This window comes from Astyanax mexicanus, chromosome 3 (assembly GCF_023375975.1).
Source record: "Astyanax mexicanus isolate ESR-SI-001 chromosome 3, AstMex3_surface, whole genome shotgun sequence".
Taxonomy (NCBI): Eukaryota; Metazoa; Chordata; class Actinopteri; order Characiformes; family Acestrorhamphidae; genus Astyanax; species Astyanax mexicanus.
The window spans coordinates 41476913-41500843 of record NC_064410.1 but is presented as its reverse complement, the minus strand read 5'-3'; the positions used below and the strand labels follow the sequence as shown (position 1 = coordinate 41500843).

The following is a 23931-nucleotide window of genomic DNA, read 5'->3' as shown; positions in this document are numbered from 1 at the left end:
TGTGGAATTATTTAGTTAAGAAAAAAGTGTTAAACCAACCAGAATACATTAATATATTAGATTCTTCAAAGTAGGCATATCTTGCACATATTGGCATTTTTTCAGTCAGCTTTATGAGGAAAAGTCACCTAGAATGTTCAGCTTTTAGTTAACAGCTGTGCTGAACTTGTCAAGAGTTAATTATACAGTATGAATTTATTGTCCTAATATTGTATTTAAGAGCATCAGTTGTGAAGTTGTGAAGAGCTAGAGTTCGTATACAGTGAATAGCCCTATTTGAGTAATGATCGAATCCATTTTACGGCAAGAACTACTTCACTAAGTAAAAAAAGGAAATTATTTTAAAAAGTTAAGGTCAGTCAATCTGAAAATTGCAAGAATCCAAAGTCGCAAAGACCAACAAAAGTATTATGGTGAAACTGGCTCTCATCAGGACCGTCCAAGGAAAGGAACACCAAGAGTTTCCTAGGATAGAATAAGCTTATCGAAGTTAACAACACCCCAGAGAAAAGCCCACATAAATGGGTTTACAAAGTATTTTCATTTATTTAGCATTACATGATTCCTTATGTGTTCCTAAAAGTCTGCTTTTTCCCAAAACTCTACACTAAACACTGACAGTAAATTGCTGTTTTCTAGTGGACATCAAATGAATGTGAATGGCAATATGAGCATCTATCCTCTATGCACTATGTTTGTTTTTTGGGCTATTAATTTGATCAAGCTGATTGATTTAAACCAGAATAACTCTGCCTCAAGTTATTTTTAGCCTTTAGGGTTCCTGTTTTTGTTTTTACCATAATGATGCGCGTACGTAGAATTACCTACCTAAAATAAAGCCTTCACCACATGAAAACAGGAAGCAAACTATTTGCTGTCCTCCAAGCATATTGGGAACATGTGGAGAAATTATGACATTAGTCTGTGTATAAAAGGATATCAATAATTCCCAAGGTTATTGGTCATTGACGGTGTTTTGTCTTCATTAATTTTAATTAAAGAGCTAGTTCCAGTCTGCTCATGTGCTGCAGGCTGGTGCACAGCACAATACAACTCTTTATTTTTTTTCATCTTTCAGAAGCCAAGGACATCAGTGTGTTCAGTGTATTTATAAGCCCAGAACAACTTAGCTAAAAGAGCTAATGCAAATAACGAAAATGCACCAAAATAAGAAAAACACTGCAGCACTTTTTACAGTTGCACAGTCATGATTGCCTATTCATTAATATTGTAGGGTCAGCAGGGGGAAAGTAATGAGGCAACGCCATAGTACCATAGCCATTATTCAACTCCATTGAGCATTGACTTTCTTTAAAAAAAAATGGTGGCCCACTGGTAGAGACCCTTATCCACCCTCTACACCAACACCAGAAGAGTTAGCCGTGCTTTACTAGTGAAACCTCCACAACTGTATTACATGAACACAAATGAACACAAATAAACCCCCATACATCCCACCCAAACAAAATAAACCTGCCAATTAACCCCAGCAAAGAGAAAAGTAGTTATACCTAGTATGCTGGGAGCTACCCAGGAGCTTATAAACCTTTCAACAATACTAAAGACCACCAATATACATTTAACTGTAATCTACCCCCTTGGATCTTTTCCCACTTTATTGTTTATAGAAAATTGATAAATATTTATTACTACAGGAAAAACATATTTCTACGAAGTAATATCAATTAAATAAAAACAATATTAAAAAAAAGTGAAATAAGTGATTGCATAACCTTCTTTAAAGTGACAGACCCTCTTAAAAGTGGTCCAGTCAATTGGTGCAACCTGACAGAGCTTTAGCAAAGATTTTAGAAAGCAGAATGGAGTAAAGTTATAGTTGTGACTTTAAAGCTGATGTCCCTAGGTTTTGGGATTTGGAGGATTTAGGGCCCTCTCTGGTGAGAATGCGGAAGAATAATTTTAAACTGGGCAGGTGTGATGCGGTCTCCTTTCAGAGCAGATGAATCCGATTCCAAATTATGTTCAGTCAGAGAGAGAGCGAGAGAGAGAGAGAGAGCATGTTCAGACAGAAAATGCTAAGGGAAATGTCTTCAGAGGAAGTAAGAGAGTTATTATATACAATTGTCCGATTTGTCAGTGTAAATGAAGGAGCTATGGACGTCTGAGTTCCCCTTCTGAAGTCTCCATTGCTCCACCAGCCGCTCGCGTTCAGTACAGAGGCTGTACATGTGACGTAAGTACGTAAAGATGTAAAGACATGAAGAACTCCTGTGAAAAGCGACCCAAGACCCCAGTTTTTAAAATGAATATATCAGGCTTTGCAGGGATTGGCCGTTCCAGCACACTGGTACCATTTAACACAATATTTTATCTCTTCTCCACTCAGAAATGCTTCTGCTTTCAGTTTAGAAACAAAATAATACGGACTGCCACTTCAAACAAGGTGACTATTTATGAAGTCACTTTATTTCTGAAGTTTGTTTTACATTTGCTATGATTTAAATGTTACAAATCTGTTTAAACTGTACATTCTTCTCAAAAAAGCCAAATTAAATTGACCATAATTCCATGTCTAAATGCAATAAAAGGATAAAATATCCAAGGAGGTGAAAACCTTTTAATAGGCACTCTAATTACTGCTGATATACATGAATACTTTGGTTGTAATGGCATACCAGTAGCAGCTTTAAATGTGCCCTTTGTTGCTTAGCTAAACCAGGAATTAAGCCGATTATAAGGATTGCTGATTGTAAGGATTGATGAATAATAATTGATTCAGACAGCGGAGGCTTCCTTTCATAGATTTCCCCACGAAACCACCTTCAGTGTGGCCTTGCCCACGATGCAGCAGCCTTTGATCCAATTCCCCCGGCGCCCGCAAAGTTGAATTTCACATATCAGACAAATCACAAAATAGAGATTTAGTTGCGGAGGGGAAATAGAAGTGCTAAGTCGCTAGGCCTTATATGTTAAATCAATATCAAAAACTGGGGGATTAGAATAAAATAAATCCTGGAATTATTTTAGTAAATATATGAAAATCCCTCCCAAGGATTTGATGTAATCCCTAATAGCTTTAGCATAACAAGAGAACGGAGCGCAGCCTAGCAAGTGCCGCAGAATCATACACAGCCCGCCTGGCTTGATGTGTGAATAACACACAGTTAAGTGGCAGATCAACAAAGGAGAGAGAGCAATGGCAATTAGCACAGAGGATGAGAGAGGGAGGGAGGGAGGGAGGGAGGGGTGCTGTGAAATGCTGCCGTTTGGAGAGCGTGAGAGAGGAAGTGAGAGAGACAGAGAGATAGACAGAGGGAGTGAGTGAGAGAAAGAGAGAGAGATACACTTCAAAACATGCCATTGGGTATTCAGCCTACATGCTCAGAGCTCCGACTGAATAGGCAATCATACCAAATGCTGAAGCTGAATCAGTGAGTGATACCACCTTTCTCTGGCAGGATAGGCCAGTGTTTCCTCCACATACTAATCTGAGCGCATGTTTGTGTGTGTTTGTGTCTGGCTTTTCTGAGGGCTTGTGTGTTTGTGCGCAGTTTTGCTGCAGTCAGTGAATAGCGCCGCTGCACGACAACCCATGCTCAGTTAAGTGTGAAAGAACAGATTTCCTAAATGCTAGATAATGAATGTACATTCACAGTGTAAGAGATAAAACACATTCAGACTGTATGTAGGAGGCCTTTACACTGCAGAAACAATATCTTAGCCAAGAGCATTGATCTTAAATGTAGTTAATGTGGGTAATGTTTTTCATCATGAGATGAGATACTATAATAGGAAATGTGAAAAATGAATTAAAATCAAATCAAACTAAAAAAAAAATGGAAAAATGCACAGACATAACAATGTATAGAAATACAAATATTAAGATAACAAGCCATGCACTGACCTGCTGGAAGTGTGTGTAGGGCATCCTCTATTGAATGTAGAGTCTTTTGTATGTTCACATGGACTTTTCAAACTAGAAGCTACTGGGAATAATCTTCTGATGCTCTTTGCTACCTTACACCCCATCAGCAGTCTGTTTTCACGCCTTGAACCCCACTATTAAAATAGCTTCGGAGTTCAGAAATAAATCTACATTGATGGGCGTGGTGGTCTGGAAGTGAGGTGTGTTCAGGTAAGTTTCTGGCATGTTGCTCTCTTGGCAGAGGAAAACACAGGTGCTCCACTAACTGAAATGAGCCTAGACAACAGTTAATCTTCAGAGTCCATTCCTACAGGTGCGCAAGCCCAGCATGTGTACACCCCCGCTCATTATACACACACACACGCCAACAATAAACAGAATAAAGAATAGAATAACATTGCTGTTCCCTTAAATGAGCTGCTGACGTACCTTCACAGCGTAAACGTGCAGGTCAGTATCCTCTGCTGAGACGCACAAAGCATCGCGCTGTTAAGATAAAAACGTGCCAAAGTGAGAGCAAACCCGGATCTTAAAGGGTAATGACAATTAACACACTGATTTATTGGTTTATTTCAAGTTACGCCCAAAACACAACTCATGATTAATTAAGAAATAAAGCACATTCCTTTTGTGTGCTTCGAGCTCTGCAAGGTGTATTTTTTGTGCCCTCACGATACCAAAATCACAACGACAGGCCCCTAAATCAAGCTGTGGGAACCGCAATTGACCAGTGTGCTATAGATTGCTAAAATAGGGCCCACTAAGGTGTCCACTGTGGGCGGTAATGCCTTCTGTGTCGCATTCCCATTACACACATGACATTTTAGAAATGCAGAGCCCGATTTATCTAGCACCCACTTTCAGTCCTCACCCAGAATTAGAATATCACTACTGCACCACTGATATCCCCTTATAAGCTTAACCATTGCACTGTTGTGCAGTCATGAACAGCCATTAATTAATATTTCAGGGTCACCAGGGGTGGAGTAACGAGGGTGGCCAAGCCATAGTCCCATGGCTAATTTGTAACTTTATTTAAACACAGGGAGAGACGGGAATAGCTCCAATAAGCACTGGATTTCTCTAATAATGGTGACCCACAGATAGAGACCCTTATCCACCCTCTACACCAACACCAGGAGAGTGAACCACTCAACACAAACACAAAAAAACACCCATTCCAAAACTGACCTCTGAAGTTTCATGAACGTTTCATAATCAACCTACATACTGCTGTCTCATGATTTAAATTTTTCAGTGTATATCATGCTGTCCAATGAAAACAAATATCTCCAAAACAGCAACTTTACAGCAGAGAGGAAAAACCTTCTAAACTTTCAATGGAGGTCAATGTAAGAAGAGTTTATTTCAGGTAATTTTTAAGTATTTCTATTGGTCCACTCATCAGGAAATTTTGGCACAGAGTAAGGGACAGTTTGTCTGTTCAAATTTTGTAGGAAACTAAAAATATATATATAAAAAAAAAAAGATACTGTTTTTTCCTTGGACAGCGACGATGTAGAAGTATAATCTGATGGCTTTGTGGACACCCTGCATTTAAATGCATATAAATGCTTGGACACTCTGCCTCTAAATATCTGTTGCTATTAATAACTCAAGTAAAAGTGCCTTGTTTTACCATTTTCAAAAAGTAAAAGGCCCTAAAGCAAAAGTTTGGGTATGCTGCATAATCAAATACCACAATGGTACCATTTTGCATTATGTTGAATAGAATGAAATTGCATTATTGCAACTTTTTCAAGGACATTTATTCGTCAAATGAATAAGATTTCAATAGGTAAACTTAAATTCTAAATGAATTTGTAAAACACAGTCCTAAAACGTTGATAATATACTATAAGTTGTACATTTAATAATATGTTTGCTGTATATTAACATATATAAAAACATATAGAATATATTAACTGGATTCCAGGGTTTTACCTTACTTTTCCAACAGTAGCAAAGTTCTTTTTTTCTGTATAAAACCTCAAAAAATCGAGAATCATTTGAGTGCTCTGTCTTGTTATAGGGTCCTTTACATTGTTTAATGCGTTTTATTTAAAGCACTATGAAGTATACACTCTGTCAGTTTCAAAGTTCAAAGAATCTGGACAGACTACTTGCCAAAACCTTTATTTTTCAATGGAAACAGCCTATTGCTAACTCGCAGTTGATAAAGTTTGGCGTGTCCTCAGGTGTCCTGCTTTATAAGGTACACTGAATGTAAACACATACAGTTACCACCACTGACTCTGTGAATAGTTTGTCACTCACCTCAAGCATATAAACTTATATCATCTAAGTTTTTTTTTTTTTTTTTAATGATGGTTGTTCTGAATCTGTTGCTATGCATAACATAAATGTATAATGTTTCATTATTTTTATTATATTACCCTCCCAGTGCTGGTGATAAGCAGAGCAATGAAAAGTATTGTTACCGTGCTCCTGTCTGCCCTTTAGTTCCCTCTCTTTATTCCAGAGCTGAAGATATAACAGAGCGTTCTGCTGTGATGTCCTGGTGGACCTATAACAAGGACAGTCTGTGAAATGAAAACGGGGTGTAATAAACAATGTGTAATGAAAATATTCTGATCAGACATAATTAGGAGATTGCGCCTGGAGAACAAAAAGGGGTTGGTGGCCTGCTGGAAGTACACAAGGAGCAATTACATTCACGTATCAGAGAGAAAGACTGTGCAATATACGTTCTTTTCTTACTATTTGGGCCACGTGCTTGTGTTTTTTCAGATGTAGTACAATAGAATAGATGTAGATTAATTGGAAAGACATTGTGCACTGTCTGTTTCTGTGGGAAGTCTTGTTAAGACCTAAAAGCAGCAGCGCTGCTCTTTTGTGCTGAGTAGGATCTTGCAGTCTCCTTGATTCTGCAAACACTAATGAGAACACTGAGCCTTATTTGTAGCTCGCATCTTAAATTACTGAATCACTCTGGGTAAGAAGACGCCTCTTTGTTATTCATCCTCAAGTTGCAGTCTATCTAAAAGTCTTAAGACAGCCCTACTAATTAGAGAATTTAACTACTCTAAGGTGCTGCAACCACTGCTGAACCAGGTTTTTAGCTACACACACACACACACACACACAGCTCGTGTAATCTCCACAGCAATAGAACAGGATGCTCTAGAGCAGCCCCACACACAGGCCTTGTCCTCCAGCAATAATAACATTTAAATAAATAAATAATAACCTGAATCATGATTTCCTCTCTCTTTTTTTTTTCTTTCGTCCAAACCAAATTGGAATGCAAAACAGCAAAAGTAGCTCTTCTGGGAGCAACAAAACCCCAGTATAATATTATAAGAAAACCCAAATGGCCATTTTGGACAGACATCATTTATAGCAGTAATTAATACATATAATTACTTTTAATTAGTAATTTGACCATATCTACAGTAAGTGGTCCAGAGTGTCTACACTGCTTTGAACATTGTGGTCCTTGGCAAAGTGTTCTTATTCATATTAACATTGATAATTGTTTAAAAAAAAAAAACTAAGGAGATGATTATTGATTTCTCTAAGTTCCCCCCTTGTATGCTAATACTTACATAACACAAAAAACGTACAAGCAGTAATGAGAGGTAGTACTTGGGGACAGTCTTTGACTAGAAATGTAAATTTGAGGGCAACACAGAAGCCATTTTAAAAAAGGCCAGCAATGCATGTGTTTTCTAAGGTTTTTAAGTGTAATTAAAAAATGTACTTGTACTGTCAGGTCTTTCAATGTTTTCAGTAAGTCCTAATGAATTATCTGTATGTCCAGGGATAATCTGAGTCTTGTTTGCTGACACTATTCTTGTTTGTACTTCTGTATTGTACAGTACTTTGGTTGGCCCTTGTGGTTTTTAAATGTGCTCTAAAAATACATTTGACTTGACTTGACTTGACATGTTCTAAAAGTGTTGGAACATAAAAGATCCACTCAAATATTTGAGTGGTTCGCTCTGCGCTCCACTCAGATCTTTTATTGTATTGTAAAAACAAACAACACTGAAAAAAGGACGTTTATCATTAATGATCCTTTACATGCACTTTGTTTTGCTTTTACATATTGGTACCATTGTCCTAGATGTTGGACTGACCAAGAGGGACTTTTGTTGCTATAGTCAGATTGCTAAATGAGCATGGACATTGACATGGACTAATTGCTTTTTTTTTCTTTTTGTGTGATGATTTCCTGTGATGTTGCCCTGTAAATTGCAAAAAAAAAAATCTTGGGAATAAAGAAAGTTCATTCAATTTAATTTAATTCAATTCAAGCATGAACTAAAGATGTATAAGTCTCTTAGCTTTGTGGCACAGTATAACTATAAGAGTATAATAGTAGTTTTGAGGATGGGCGTGCCAAAACTACTTATCCAACATTATTATCTTTTTTTTTTGTTTGTTTACATACTGCTATTTTTCGCATGTATGTGGTCTATAGAATAAGGTATATGGTATATGTATAATGTGGTATATTGTATATGGTGTATAATATGGGCTGTCTGTCGTTCCAATGGACAAGAATGTTTACTATGGAAAAGCACATATTGATTTGCATTTAAACAAGAATGTGAATCATAAAGAGTGCCTGTTTTTTTTTGTGAGTTTGCACATTATGCAAACATACACACTGTACATAAGAGGTGTAATAGCTGCCCTCCAGTCTAATATTAGCATCACTTTAATGTCGCATTAGTCATAAAAAAATCTGGCAGATGAAAGAGGTGGCCTATAGCTAAAGTAAAAAATATATCATTTCAGGAATATGCCTTGTTGTGTAATGCTTCTCTCCCTCCCTCTTCCTCTCCTGTTCAGGTGCAGGACGCAGTACGCTGCAGAATGGGCGGCTGTAAAGATGACAGCGAGAACTCTCCAGACTCCTGCAAGAACGGCCAGGTGCAGATCATGGTGAATAACATCTCATTCCACCTCATCTCACATAAAACTGTACAACGACTCCCTCTTACAGGCTCCACTGTGTAATCTCCACGGTAGCAGTTCAGTGTAGTTAATACTATACAGGATTTTTTTTATTGATTTGTTTCATTGAATCAAATTATCATTGCCTATATACCTGACGCTTTAACAGTGAGAGAAAATTATACATGATTTGCTGATTTTTTATAGCAAGATATTATAGGCTAAAATGGCATCAGTGATGCAGATCTTAATACAGTTTTAACTTTTAAATTTCAAATTTGGTATCTCTGTAATGTAGATTTTACTAGTAAAAAAAAACAGCTGTGAAATCTTTACTATTAATAATTTCAGATCTACAGATCAATAAAGCCATTCTGACTAGTCACATGACTCGGATCACATACCCTTAACGTAATTTTAGCTAGATATGTTACCATTGATTTACAAGAAATTTCACTTTCTCTTATCTATAATTACATTTTACTTGTAAAAATTTCCAGTTACATCTTTTTACTTGTATAAATTGTAAATTCAGGTGTAGTTTTATTATCATTATTATTATTATTATTATTATTATTATTATTATTATTATTATTATTATTATTATTATTATTATTATTATTATTATTATTATTATTATTATTATTATTGTTCAAAACCTGAATTACAGATATATAAAATTATATTATAGAGATCTAAAACTATCATACCCAGATTTTACATTACATTTAGTCAAAACTACATTACTGTTGTCTAGACTTAACATTTGTACTAAATTGCACAAAATTGTACAATTTTTTTTCCCCATATATTTGTAACTGATTTTTTTTTTTTACTTATAAAATGTGGTTATAGACAAGAGCAGGTGAAATTTAATGTATACTAAAAACATATAACTTTTAATTTACTATATAATAATTACTATATTAATATTTGGTTCTGGCAATTAATCTAGTAAGAATGACTTTATACAGTGGTATATCTGATGTTATTACTAGTAAAATATTTTGTTGCTCATATTTCAAATGTGAGTTAAAACGATCTATAATTTGAATTTGTACCAGTAAAAATTTGTACCAGAGTTTGTCTAGAAAAAATTCTTTTCCAATTATTCAACAAAATCAATGCAGTTTTTCTTTACAATATACAGAAGCCAGTGTCGACCATTTCCATGTCATTCGATCTAAAGAACTGTGTAAAGTTTTTAATCTGTTAAGCCAATCAGTAGTTATAATGCAACTAATAGGTAAGTTTGTCTCATAGGCCTTTTCAGTGATCGATAAAGAGACTAGCAAATGCCCCCCTACAAAATCCCATTTTCTTTCCTTTGTGTTTTTTTTACTCAATTTACTGCACTTCTTTCTTTTGTTCTTCTCTTTTTGTCCTTTATGTCCTATTTTTTATTTTATTTATTTTATTTATTTATTTTTTGCCTCTCATCTCTGCTCCTCTGATTTTCTTTTCTTTTCTTATTATTTCTCCTCTCTTCCTTTTTTCTTTTTTTTCTACTTTCATTTTTCACCACTTTTTATTTCTCTTTTCCATATGTCTTATCTTTTTTATCTTTCGGCTTCTCTTATCTATTTTCCTCTCCTTCTTAATGTTCTCTCATTCTTAATGTTTAGTTTTCCTATCTGATTCATTGCTCTTCTGTTTTTTTTATTTATTACTTTTTTCTTATCCATTCCTCTCTCACCTCATCTGCTGTCCTTTTAATTTTCTTCATTTCTACTTTCCATTCTCTTTTCCCCTGACTTCCACTTCTTTACTTCATTCTCTTCTTCTCTCTTGTTATTAGTTCTGCTTCATTTTTCCTTCCATGTTTTGTCCATCTTTTGTTCTCCTGTCCTCTCTTTTCTTTCGACCTCGTGAACTCATGTCTCTCTCGCTCTCTGTCTCCTCTGGACTGGCAGCGATGCCCCATGTACACTCAGGATCAGCGAGGCTCGCTCAGATACACTCCAGCATGCATCCAAAGCTGCCACCAAGCCTGCCACGCACACCCGCCACTGCCCTACAACAACCATAACCACAGCCACAACCACAGCCACGGGCCTAACCACAACCACACCCACCTCCTCAACCACAACCACAGCCATAACCCCGGCCTGGAGCTCATGCAGGCAGCCGTACGTCTGCAGCACGCCGGCAGGGCTGCTGCTGCCTCTGCTGCTGTGTTTGTGTGTGTGCTGTAGTAGCAGCTGTAGTGTAGTAGTGAATACTAGAGTGTAATTGACAGCATAATGTGAACATATTAGATGGCTAATTAGATAAGTAGCTTGCTGTCAGCAGGTTTTACTTCAAGTTCATTTAGTGTAATATTACAAGTGGAGATTAGTTTTTCCTGTGAATGCATGCTACTAAATGCTGGAATATATGGTTTGTTTGGTTCCTATTCTCTCACACTCACACTAAAAGACGATTTTGTTAGGCTGCAGCAAAATTAAATGAGCATTTTCCTGAGTTTTTTTTGTTGTTGTCGTAAATGATAATGCAGTATTAAGCACCAAATAGTTTTCATAACTAATAACATTAACTGATACAAGCCCTGCTCAGATGTGGTTAATTGTACATAGGGAGGTGGAGTATTGCAATTTATCTACAGGAAGCCTTTAAAATACAGCTCTGGGGGAAAAAAATAAGAGTCCACTTAAAAAAAGGTTGAGTTTCTTTGATTTTAATAAAAAAAAAAAAACTCTGAAATATAATCCATAAGGAAAGGGATGATCACAAGCCATCAAACCAAGCTGGACTCAACTGCTTGAATTTGTTGCACCAGTAGGGGCATAAGTCTATCCAAAAGCAGTGTGTAAGACTGATGGATGAGAACATGCCAAGATGCATTAAAATAGTGATTACAAATCAGGGATATTTCACCAAATATTGATTTCTGAATTCTTATAACTTTATGAATATGAACTTTGTTTTTTGTTATTTCAGCCATTTCTCATTTTCTGCAAATAAATGCTCTAAATGACAGTATTTTTATTTGGAATTTGGGAGAAATGTTGTCCGTAGTTTATAGAATAAAACTACAATGTTCATTTGACTCAAACATATACCTACAGTATAAATAGCGAAATCAGAGAAACTGATTCAGAAACTGAGGTGGTCTCTTAATTTTTTTTTTTTCCAGAGCTGTAAATGACAGATAAGCAATCTCAACATAAATGAGATGGGAGTGGCTACTCGATTTATTCACTACTCTCACCTCCAAAAACAACAAAACAACCTTCAACATTACTCTATGATTACACTATTACAAAGTGTTTGGGGATGCTACCCATCATATAAAACACTTAAGGCATCAGCATACTACCTGCAAAACTAAATTGAAAAGCAATCGGGCCAGATTCTGTGTGCACGACTTTGCAAACAAAGCCCCAGTGCAATTTCTGCTGTTATTTTTGTCCACAATTACATCACATTGGTCACTGAAGCCAATGTCGTCTCTGTTTCTGTAAAAAGCATTCTGAGGCCTTTATAGTAATGGTGAAATTTTAATAAACATTTTACAGTGTTTGGCGATGCTACACAATGACTTGCCTTAAGCTGTCTGACTTATTACACAATACCTGGGACATGGAGGAACCAGGGCATCTGTGCCATTCACAATGAAGTGAAAAGCCTCCATACTAGATGCAAAACTGAATGTGATGAAATATTTACCCTCCCATAAATTTGCATGGGATTAATATAACCTAAGGTTATTTTTACAGCTAATTCTACAGAAGGAAAAATGCGCCAGAAACTTTATTGATGTAGGAGCATGCAGTTCATAAAAATGACTGACGTGGCTCATTCAGACAGGACTAAAATAACTAAGAAACTCTTCTAATAATATTAATATTAATATTAATATTAATAATAATAAACATTTTTATATAGCACCTTTCATACAAAAAAAGGCAGTTGAAAGTGCTTTACCTAGGGAAAAAGAGAGTAAGAAATAGCACACAAGCAAGCAAGCACAACAAGCGAGATAGAGATAAAACAAAATGTAAATTAAAATGAACATTAATAAAATATAATACTGAAAAACATATTATGATTATGATAGAATAAAAATGCAATCAAAACCAGAGAGGTCTAGACCAAATAAGATCTAATTAAAAGCTAGACAAAAAAAATAAGATAATAATAGGATAAAAATAAAATCAGGACCAAATAATAAAACAGTTAATAAGGAGGGTCTAAATAAATGCTGATTAAAAGCTAATGTAAAAATATATGTGTTTAGCTTTTTCTTTAAAAAGAGTAACAGAGGTTGCTTGACGAATATTTATCGGTAGTTTTTAGTGCATAAAAACAGAAAGCCGCTTCTCCACTCTTTTTGAGTTTCATACAGAGGATCTGGGGGAGTTTGTTCATCAGTTGATGATCTTAACACACAATTTGGAACATATTCAATCAGCATTTCAGAGATGTATAAAGGTGCTAAACCTTTACTCGATTTATAGACTAGTAATAAAATCTTAAACTTAAGGTAACACTTTACTTGGATGGTCCATTTTATGGCCTTGTTGATGCTCAACTGAAATTCAACTAACACTGAATTGAATGTCCATTCAATGTAACTTAACCCTATGTTGAATGTAAATTATTCAAAATAGAACCTATACCTACACCTAACCCTAACCTTAACCATGAATTAACCTTAAAATCTAACCCTACACCTAACCCTTACCCTAACCTTAACCTAAGCTTAAAATCTAACCCTAAACCCAATCCTAAAATGTTAAGATTAGAGTTTGGGTAAGAGTTGAATGTAGGGTTAGATTCAATAGAGAATCATTTACTTTCACTTATCAGTTCAATTGCATTTAATAGACATGCAGTTGAATGTTAGTAGAATGTCAGTTGAGCATTAACGAGGTCATCAAATGGACCATCCAAGTAAAGTGTTACCAAACTTAATTCTAAAAGAAATAGAGAGGCAATGGAGGGCAGTTAAAATTGGTTTGATATGGTTGTGTTTTTTTGTATGTGTCAGTATTCTCGCTGCTGCATTTTGCACCCGTTGGAGTTTATTTATTGTAGCTTTAGGAAGCGTCACCTGACTCCACATCTCTAGCTCTAGAGTTTAAGGATACAGTTTTACACCAAACTTCAAACAAGAAGAATGGATTTAGTTGAGCAATGCTATATGTCTATTATTTATCATTCTACATGCATTTGAACTCCTATTCCTAAACCATTCACACTATTTATTTCACTTCATTTCATTAGCAGATATTTCCCAGAGACAGGCAACACAGACAAACAAAGCTGAGCTCAATTTACGAGCTTCTGAGCACGGCAGCTTTTGAAATAGCTGACAAATTGAATTTAATAAAAACCTACAGTCAGTTTTGTGGACAATGTTGCATGCAGAGTACACTCGTGTCTAAGCAAATCGTGCTATTTAAATGTCCTCCACAGCCATGTAGAGACCTTCATCATTCACACTGTGTTCATGTGCTGCTACACAGACAGTGTTAGGTATAGTCACTGTCAGAATAAAACCACAGCTCTTTTATTTTTATTATTTAATTATTTAATATGTTTACGTGATTTGAATTCACCACTTGCATTTTAATGATAAGTACAGAGTTGGTGCAATAACTTTTTGGGTAACACTTTCTATGAATATCATCTTTATTAGACTCTATAACTACATTCATAATATATTATAATGCATTCATAAGGCATTATAAACAAGGCTATACATATTTATAAAAATGCATAATCCTCTATAGCCATGTTTATTAAGCATTATGACTTGTGATCATAATACATTATAAGCTATGCTTAAGATATACATGTTAAAATAGTTTATATCTATCATTAAAAATCTAGTCCCACAATCAAAGTCTGTCACTTTACTTGACAGAGCGCACAAAAACTGTTATAATACATTATAATTGACTATAACTAACATTATATTCAAGACAAGTATAATTCATGAGTGGTTAAAAATATATTTATAGGATTACTGAGGGTGTGTTTATAAGCTGTTTTAGACATGATACAAGTCTACAAGCTGGGACTGAGTTTCTTGGTATTGACGTATAACATGTTATAAACACAGCTATTAATGCATTATAATCACAGTTCATGATGCATAATAAACATGGCTATGACGAATTATAGAGTTTTATAAATATGTATAGCCATGTTTATAATGCCTTATGAATCCATTATAATGTGTTATGAATATGTTCATAGAGTCTTATAGAGATGACATTCATAGAAAGTGTTACCACTTTTTGTTTTATTCTTATTTAGTTATTATAAGTTATTGTTCATTGTAGAGTTAAAGTTATGAAATTTATAAGATATGATATTTAGATTGACTGAGTTTAAAAGGCCAAATGTTAGCTAGTGTTTATTTAAACACTTGCAATAGAAGTCAAGAAGCTGCACCTTAGACCCAGTGTGCGCTTAAACACCATGCTTAAGGGCTTAATGAGGGATGCCCAGGCAGATTTGGCATTTGACCCCTCAACCATACCCAAGTTGGCATACTTACTAAGCTTGCTGAGCTACTGGCCTTCCTGTTGATAATGTAGATCATGGCAGTATGTGGATTGAATGAGAGAGGGCATGCTGTTGAAGATATCATGTCCGAAGGGCCTTAGGAAAGTAAGAAGTTTGAAAATTACTGCATATAGCAATGACTGTAGAAAAGCATGGGCTCCATTGCTTCCATTCTCTTCCATTCTATACAAATTCAGTCAAAAACCTCCATGATGGTGTAAAATTTGCAACCAGAGCCAGACTCACTATTCATTTGATGAATAGACCCATCCTCTTCTCCAAAACCAAAAAAAAAATCTCAGTCTCAGACTGTCTTCATTGAGTTTGGGCAGTCCATGTATTTTATTACAAAACTTATAAAAACTACTGGAGATAAGCTCTGTTTGAGTGAATGAACCAAAGCAACTGCAGTCTATTTTAAATCCTGAACTGGTGCAGGAGTGTCAGTATACTCCGATGCTGATTCAAAAAAGAAAAAAAAAATGGTTCATGAATAACAGGGAACTCAAATTGCATCACCACATACAGAAACAGAGGGAGCTCTTCAATTTGCAGACTGTGATCACGTGACATAACTAGGCTGGAGGCAGAGTGAGGTAGAGCAATGTAAAGCAGGGCAAAATAAAGCAGGAAACAAAGTAAAGCAGGTCCATAGTGAGCATACTCACCAAACTACTACTTAATCTGAAACAAAATGCAGCAACGCCAAGTAAGGACTATTAATAAGTCAACTAATATACGTTTAGATCTTACTTTATTGATTTTTGCATCGATATCTGGGTTATTAAACATCATTATCACAGATCACATTTTTGTCCATATCATAAACCCATTAAATTGAAATGTCAGTGTGAGTTTGAGTGGCTGATACACACTTTCTCCAGCAGCAACAAGTTCTCTCCATTCAAGCTAGATATCGATACGCTCTCTACAGCTAAAGCATGTTTATTATTTATCATGGAGGTGTTGCAGAGGTGTTGTGATAGACCGGTTTGGGTCAGTACTGTCAAAGACTACATGACGAAACTACATGGACATAAAACGCAGCATTTTGTTTGGCGAAGTTCTTCCACCCACCCTTGTGCCGTCTGTCTCTTCACTCTCCACTCACCTCTCATCCTATGCAGAACTGGGTTAGAACCTGTGCCATGTTCCAGCATAACCCCCCCGCACATTAAGCAGTTACTCTTATTCAGTAGCTGGTTGAGTTGAAAACGCCTCTTAAGCTGTATTAATCCACCCTCTGCTCTGCTGCTCTCCCACGCAGACCGACTTCGAGAAAGACGTGGACCTGGCCTGTCAAACAGGCAAGTATTTCTAAGTGTTTCAGTCCTTCTTTTCCTCTCTCTGTCATTACTCCTCTCTATCTCTGCCAGTCTGACGCTCCCCCTGTCCGTTCCTCTAAAGTCTGATCATCTGTTCTTTCATGTTTCTCTGACTCTAACCCTGTGGTTATAGTGATTTACTGTTGTGATATATATATATATATATATATATATATATATATATATATATATATATATATATATATATATATATATATATATATATATATATATATAACGTTAACCTTACACACTGTTGTCTTTCCTTCATTGCAGAGAGAGGACATCCATGTAAGTCTCACTTTAAGCAAAAGTACTTCTTTGTTTTTGCATTCCATTTGAAACACAGCTCTGGAAAACAAAATAAAAAAATAATAAGAGACCACTTCAGTTTCTGAATCAGTTTCTCTGATTTTAACTATTTTTAGGTATATGTGTGAGAAAAATTAACATTGTTGTTTTATTCTATGCAACTACGGACACAATTTCTCCCAAATTCCAAATAAAAATATTGACATTTTTGTATTGTTATTTGTCGAAGCATTTACTTGCAGAAAATGAGAAATGGCTGAAATAACAAAAAAAAGTTAAAAAGTTAAGAGCTTTAGAGTCCAGAAATCAATATGTTTGGCGGAGTAACCCTGGTTTTTAATCACAGTTTTCATGCATCCTGGCATGTTCTCCTCCACCAGTCTTACACACTGCTTTTGCATAACTTTATGCCACTCCTGGTGCAAAAATTCAAGCAGTTAAGCTTAGTTTAATCCATCTTCCTCTTGATTATATTCCAGCGGTTTTTAATTTGGTAAAATCAAAGAAACTCATAATTTTTGAGTGGTCTCTTGTTTTCTCATGTTTTCACATGTTTTCACATGTTTTCTCAAGTAAGTTGTATTAGATATTGGAAAAATGACTGCATATTGTGTCCATCTCTTGGTTTCTGTGCTTACTAGCCATTTTTTCAGCTGCACTGACCACATAGAAGCATTTTTATAACAGTTCTGTAATTTTTTCTGAAAATATACAGTAATTATCCTCCTTTCACCCTGTTCTTCAATGGTCATGACCTCACAGAACCACCACAGAGCAGCTGTTACTTGTGTGGTCATTCTTAGCACTATACTGGTCACATGGTGGTGGTTAATGAGTTAGTGTGTGTTGTGCTGGTATGAGTGGATCAAACTCAGCAGTGCTGCTGTAGGTTTTAAACACCTCAGTGTCACTTCTATACTGAATATGGTCCTCCAACCAGAACTATTCAGTCTGTAGGCAGCATCCTGTTACCACTGAGAGCTAGGAGTATCTAATAGAGTGGACAGTGAGTGACCGCTACAGTGTTTAAAACCTCCAGCAGCACTGCTGCTGTCTCTAATCTGTTCATACCAGCAAAACACACACTAACACACTAACCTCCACCATGTCAATCAGTGTTACTGCAGTGTTGAGAATGACCCACCACCCAGACAATACCTAATGCTCTGTAGTGGTACTGTGGGGTCTTCACCATAGAAAACCAGGGTGGAATATATAACATAAGTATAACATAATATGCAGAGAAGAAACAGCCGGTACTTATAGAACTACAGAGTGCTCTTATATGATCAGTCAAGCTGATATAATGGGCAGCCTAGATACGAGGATGAGGTTGTAATATTCTGTTATGTCTGTCTAAGAACAATAACACAACTTTGATTATACAAGCTACAAGATCCAGGGCTTTCAGACCTCAAATAATGCAAAGAAAACAAGTTCATATTCATAAAGTTTTTATGCATCTTGGCATGTTCTCCTCCACCAGTCTTACACACTGCTTTTGGATAACTTTATGCCACTCCTGGTGCAAAAATTCAAGCAGTTCAGTTTGATTTTCCAGAGCTGTATATTCTTTTCTCTTCTAGATGAGCTGTTGTTGCATCAGCTTTTACCTTTTATTAAGAACCCACATGACAAGAGCTTTAGGACTTTTTTTTTTTATTAAATTCCCAAATTCATATATTGGCAGCAATGGCTTGGTATTTGTCAGAATGAAAGCTAAACCAATTCTTGTAAATCCAACAGAATTTAACGAGCTTGCCTGAAACATGTGCCAGAGGAGGGTACAAATTTAAATGGTCATATTTGGCAGCAACCTTTGCAAGGTTGGATAAACTTTGCAGAATATTGCAAGAAATCCCATTCTAATAATTTTCAGAGTTTAGAATCGGCGCATGATGTTGAAATTGTGCACTGTAAAGCTCAAATGTGCTGTTTTAGCTAAGTGGAAATAGGTAACTATTAAAATACAATAATATATAAATATACAGCTCTGAAAAAAAATTCTGAATCAGTTTCTCTGATTTTTCTTTTTATAGGTATATGTTTGAGTAAAATGAATATTGCTGTTTTATTCTATAAACTACAGACAAAGTTTCTCCCAAATTCCAAATAAAAATATTGTCATTTAGAGCATTTATTTGCATGTTTATGAATATAAACATGTTTATATTCATAGTTTTAAGAGTTCAGAAATTAAATTTGGTGTTTTTTTTTATCACAATTTTTATGCATCTTGGCATGTTCTCCTCCTCTAGTCTTACACACTGCTTTTGGATAAGTTTATGCCACTCCTGATGCAAAAAATCAAGCAGTTCAGCTTGGCTTGATGGCTTGTGATCATCCATCTTCCTCTTGATTATATTACAAAGGTTTTCAATTTGGTAAAATCAAAGCAACTCATTTTTTCTAGAGCTGTATATTGAATTTAAAATTTTGTAATTACTTATTCTTATTATTTTATCATCAGAATACATTTAAATTTATAGAAGTTAATAGCTTTTCTTTACTGTTCTATACGTTTGTCCATCCTGGCCGCAGTTGCCATGAGAGTACAGTTACAGAAGTGCAGTAGAGAATTGATGGGTCAGTTTAGCAATAGTTATCAGATAATGAGGATAATGAGTGTTAGTTCTCTGGCATGGTATATATGGTGCTGGCTCTTATTTCTTCATGGGTTAGTGGATTGTTCTGCATGTGAATGGATTTCCTTCCTGTTCAGCCTAATCAGCACTACAGTCCAGCCTGTTTCTTCTTTTCTAAATGTAAAAAAAACACCATTCCTCCTACCTGTCCACTGTATCTCCCACCAGTTGACCTCTGACTCCTCATTCCTGTGCACTGTAAATGAGCTCTCCCTCTCACCCCTCTCTCCCTCGCTTTGCATGCTCCTTAACTGCCTGTGCCAACCTCAAATGTCATGCACACACACACACACACACACACACACACACACTCACACGTACACACACGCATGCACACACACCAATCACATCCCGCCTTCATTATGGCTTTCATATATCTGGGGCCTGTATTTGCCTTCTCTTTCTCTGGATCTTTTGCAAACATCTATGTTGTGCTATCTGTCTGTCTGTCTGTCTTTCTGTTTCTCTTTCACTGTTTGTGCTCTTCTTTTTCTTTTCTTTCTGCTGTGACCTTTCTTTTTTTCGGTCATTTCCACTTTCTATCCCTCTCTCTGTCTCCTGCATTTATGTTCTCTCTCTCTCTCTTTTTTTCTCTCTCTCTTTCTTTTTGTCTTTTTTTCTTTTTACTTCTCTCTCCCTTTCTTTCTTTCTTTCTTTCTTTGTTATTTATTTCTGCTGGTTTGTCTTTTTATCTGTTTTATCCTCCCTTTCTTTTTACTTTCTTTATTTCTCTCTTCTCTATTGTTCCTCCTCTGTTTCTTTTTCTTCCTTTCTTTTTCTTTCTTTTATACTTTCTTTCTCTTTCTTTCTTTCTTTCTTGCATACTTTCTTTCTTTTTTTCTTTCTCTGTTTTTGTTATTTATTTCTGTCTGGTTTGTCTTTTTTGTTTTATCTTCCTCTCTTTTTTTTCCCTTCTTTATTTCTCTGTTTGTATTGTTCCCTTTCTCTTCTCTATTTTCCCTCCCTCCTTTCTTTCTTTCTTTCTTTCTTTCTTTCTTTTCTCCCCCCTCCTCCTTCTTTCTCGTCCTCTCCCTCCTCCTCAGTCATTTTTAAGGAGGTGAACACCTGCAACCCGGCCACCATCACCGGCACGCTGTCCCGGATCTCTCTGGACGACGAGGACGACCCCAAGCTGGCGGCTCATCAGGAGGGGGTCAACTTCAGCAGCCTGCCAGGGAACATCCCGCCCCCCAACCTGCTGGTGCAGGTGCCCCCTCTGGGCCCCCTCAATGAGCTCAACGAGCAGCCCCTAAAGAAGGAGGTAAACGTGGAGCAGGGGGGGCAGCAGCAGCGCCAGCGCTCCGCCCCCGTTTACCTGTGCACCGAGAGCGGACTTGGCTGGGCTCGGCCGCCCCCTAACGCCTCGGAGCCGGTGGGGGGTGGCGGTGGGGTAGCTGGGGAAGGGGACTACATGGTCTTACCACGGCGAACAGTCAGCCTGAAACCTCCCCCTCCTCCACCCCAGGATGAGGGCAAACCCCTCAATATTACAGTGGAAGACCCCCCTTTTCCTCCGCCCCCCTCGCCTCTGACCCTGCATCCGGCCGAGAGCGAGGCCTACCCCGCGGACTTTGCCACCGTGGATCACATCAGCATGAACCTGAACCGCTCCTACGGCACGCTCAAGCAGCTGCCCGCCCACGCCAACACTCACAACACGCTGCAGGTGAAGCAGGGCCGGCCGTCCGTCCGACACATCCTCACCTCGGGCACGGTGGAGCGCACCAGGACCCTGCCCCGCAACATCGGCAGCACCAACACCAGCCTCTCTGCAGGATCCCTGGAAGTAAGTAAAGAACGTAGTGGTTTGACACTAATCCACTAAATTGCTGTTATTCCTGTCATGAGATGAACTCTCTGAAACAGTGCATTTATAGGAAAAGAAAAACACTTCCATGAAGTGTTCCACTTTCCAGACACTAATGGTAAAAGCCTGATTTTAGGCTCCCTATTTTAACAGATCTCAACATTACTAAGAGAATAACAGAATATTTATCCATTAGTTGGAACTCCAACAGTGGATATCATCCAAATCATATTTTGGAACATAATTATACAATATTTATGTTATGGCCTCATGCTCTTATTTAGAGCGATGTAGCGTTAGAGATTACTTCTATTGGAGTAGGAAGTGAATCCCAATCTGCTACAGGGGGTGTAGTGTTGTTATTCACTATATTGTCCCAGCAGATTCAAGTTAAAGTTATCGGTCATCTTTCCACCACATGGCTCAATCTAATGAGATGCCTTCGATGCAAATTTACCAGTTAAAAAGTCAGCACTGTAAAAGTTGCATTTTAACACTCAGTGTTAATTTAACCCTAACAATGTTGATTTAACCCTGGCAAATTTGTTGTGCATAAAAATGAAGAAAGCTCAATCGAGAGTTCAAACCATTACCTAAATCAGAAGTTTTAATTTTCAGTACTGAGGACCACATTTATTATTTTTGACCCAAGAAACCTCATCCAAAAAAAGAAGGACTTGGTATTTAGCTGAGTTTATAGATATTGCTATAAAATGTTGTCTATGTTGTCTAAAATTTGCTTTATTAGGTTATTGGAAAGAATGAGAAAAATTATGTCTTACCAATTTATATAGAGTGTTCATTTCAACAGTGCAGAAAATGCAGAAAGCTGGTGTCTTTTGCAAAAGATAAAACAACCCAAATATGTTGCAGCCCAAAGATGCCATATGCCACTGCCTATTGTCTCTGAAAACACATTTTGTACTTCTGTTGTTTTCTCATGTTGCATTTTGGTGACATCCAAGCTTGAGTACTGAGGGGTAAAAGTAAAACATATTTTGGGCTGAACAGGGTTAGCTTAACATCTGTTCATTTGACTTACTGTTTTAAGGGCCTGTTTTTTTAGCCTTGTTTTCTTTTAAGAGCATCATCTGTAGATTATTCAGCATCATTTCAATAATGAAATGTGGCATTGGCAGACTCAGTCATTGTGCAGGAGGAGGTGTTAAAACATAGCGACGTTCATCTAGAAATACTTTATTAAAGATTTTGCTGGCTGCAACCAGACCTTCAGCCTCCTCTTCTTGATATTACAAAGAGTACAAATGGAGGAGTTCATGACAGGATCTGCATATACTAGGAAAATATACTAGGAAAACTTGGAGACATGTCTGCAATCTGCCTCAAAACCTAGATCTACCTCCTGCAATGCTTCATGAATTGGCAATCTGTTGTGGTGAGAAAGGAAAAAATGAGAACGTTGCAGTTTAGTAGGTACCAGGTTGGTGACTGGTCAGCTGCCATTGACTGTGTATTTAAAGAACTTGTTCATTAGTAAAATTCATAGTTGTTCACTTCTCGGTTGGCGTCCAGTCCATTCCTGCCCGTTGCAACTGAGATAGATGCAGTCATTGAACAGGAGAATGTATTCAAACTTTGTGACATTGGTCTTAAAAGCATTGGTCTTAAAAACCTCATTAGTTCATTAGTTATTCACACCTTGGTTGATTTCCAGCCCTTTCCTTTTGTTGTATTTGTTTTGGAGACCTTTGCAGATGATCATTACTGGGAACAATTCAATAATAATATATATGATATGTATGGTGATGGCAGTTGTAGTCATTGTGCAGGAGAAGGTGTTAAAACATAGTGACATTAGTCTGGAAATGCCTCATAAAAAATTGCACTGGCTGTAACCAGACCTCCAGACTTCTTACTGGTGCTTTAGGAGTAAGTAGTAATAGAGGAGTTCTTGTTATAGGGGCATCCCTGCTCTGTGTCTTGGACTCGATAATGATCTGAACTTAGTAGCATCACTTGTATTTATGGCAGTTATGAGGTGTCCAGTATGAATACTAGTGAACTGTAGACCACTATTGTCAACTGAGAGTTTTAGTAAGTAGTTGAATAGTAAGTAAAAAGTCATAGTTGTTCACTCCTGGTTTGGTGTCCAACCCATTCCTGCCCTCTGGACTTGGGACGCTTTAAATGGAGCCATTTGTAGAAGAATTATTGGGGAACATCCAGTAAGACTGTTGTATGGTCATTAAAACTGCATTGGCTAGTCAGCAGTGTTGGTCATGTAGTTAAATCATTAAAGAAAAAGCCAAAGTTATTTATATTTTATGGTCAGTAAGTTCAATAAAAGTCTATATCTCACTGGACAGTAAGTAAATAAGTCACACACTTTATATCTCTTCTAATAGTTATGAGTCTCCTTGTGTTAACGACAGCACCAGACCTTAACAGGTTAAAACTGCACCAGCATATTGAGATAAATCGACATTCCCCAATCCATTAAAATCCATTTCTGTCCATTTCAGCCCACTCCTCCTCTGACTTTGTGCTCCA

General features: G+C 36.9%; 1 protein-coding gene across 10 annotated transcripts in view; it reads left to right on the top strand.

Annotated features, from left to right (window-relative positions):
* The window catches only part of adgrb2 (adhesion G protein-coupled receptor B2), a 522385-nt gene that overhangs the window by 461457 nt on the left and 36997 nt on the right, over positions 1 to 23931 (top strand). For 9 of the 10 annotated variants that reach the window (XM_049475339.1, XM_022683130.2, XM_049475336.1 and 6 more), the window contains 4 exons: positions 8708 to 8800; positions 16599 to 16638; positions 16933 to 16947; positions 20657 to 21399. In XM_049475339.1, coding sequence (XP_049331296.1) covers positions 8708 to 8800; positions 16599 to 16638; positions 16933 to 16947; positions 20657 to 21399 — 891 coding nt within the window. The remainder of the gene's footprint in view (positions 1 to 8707; positions 8801 to 16598; positions 16639 to 16932; positions 16948 to 20656; positions 21400 to 23931) is intronic. The other variant, XM_049475334.1, reaches the window with a different exon arrangement.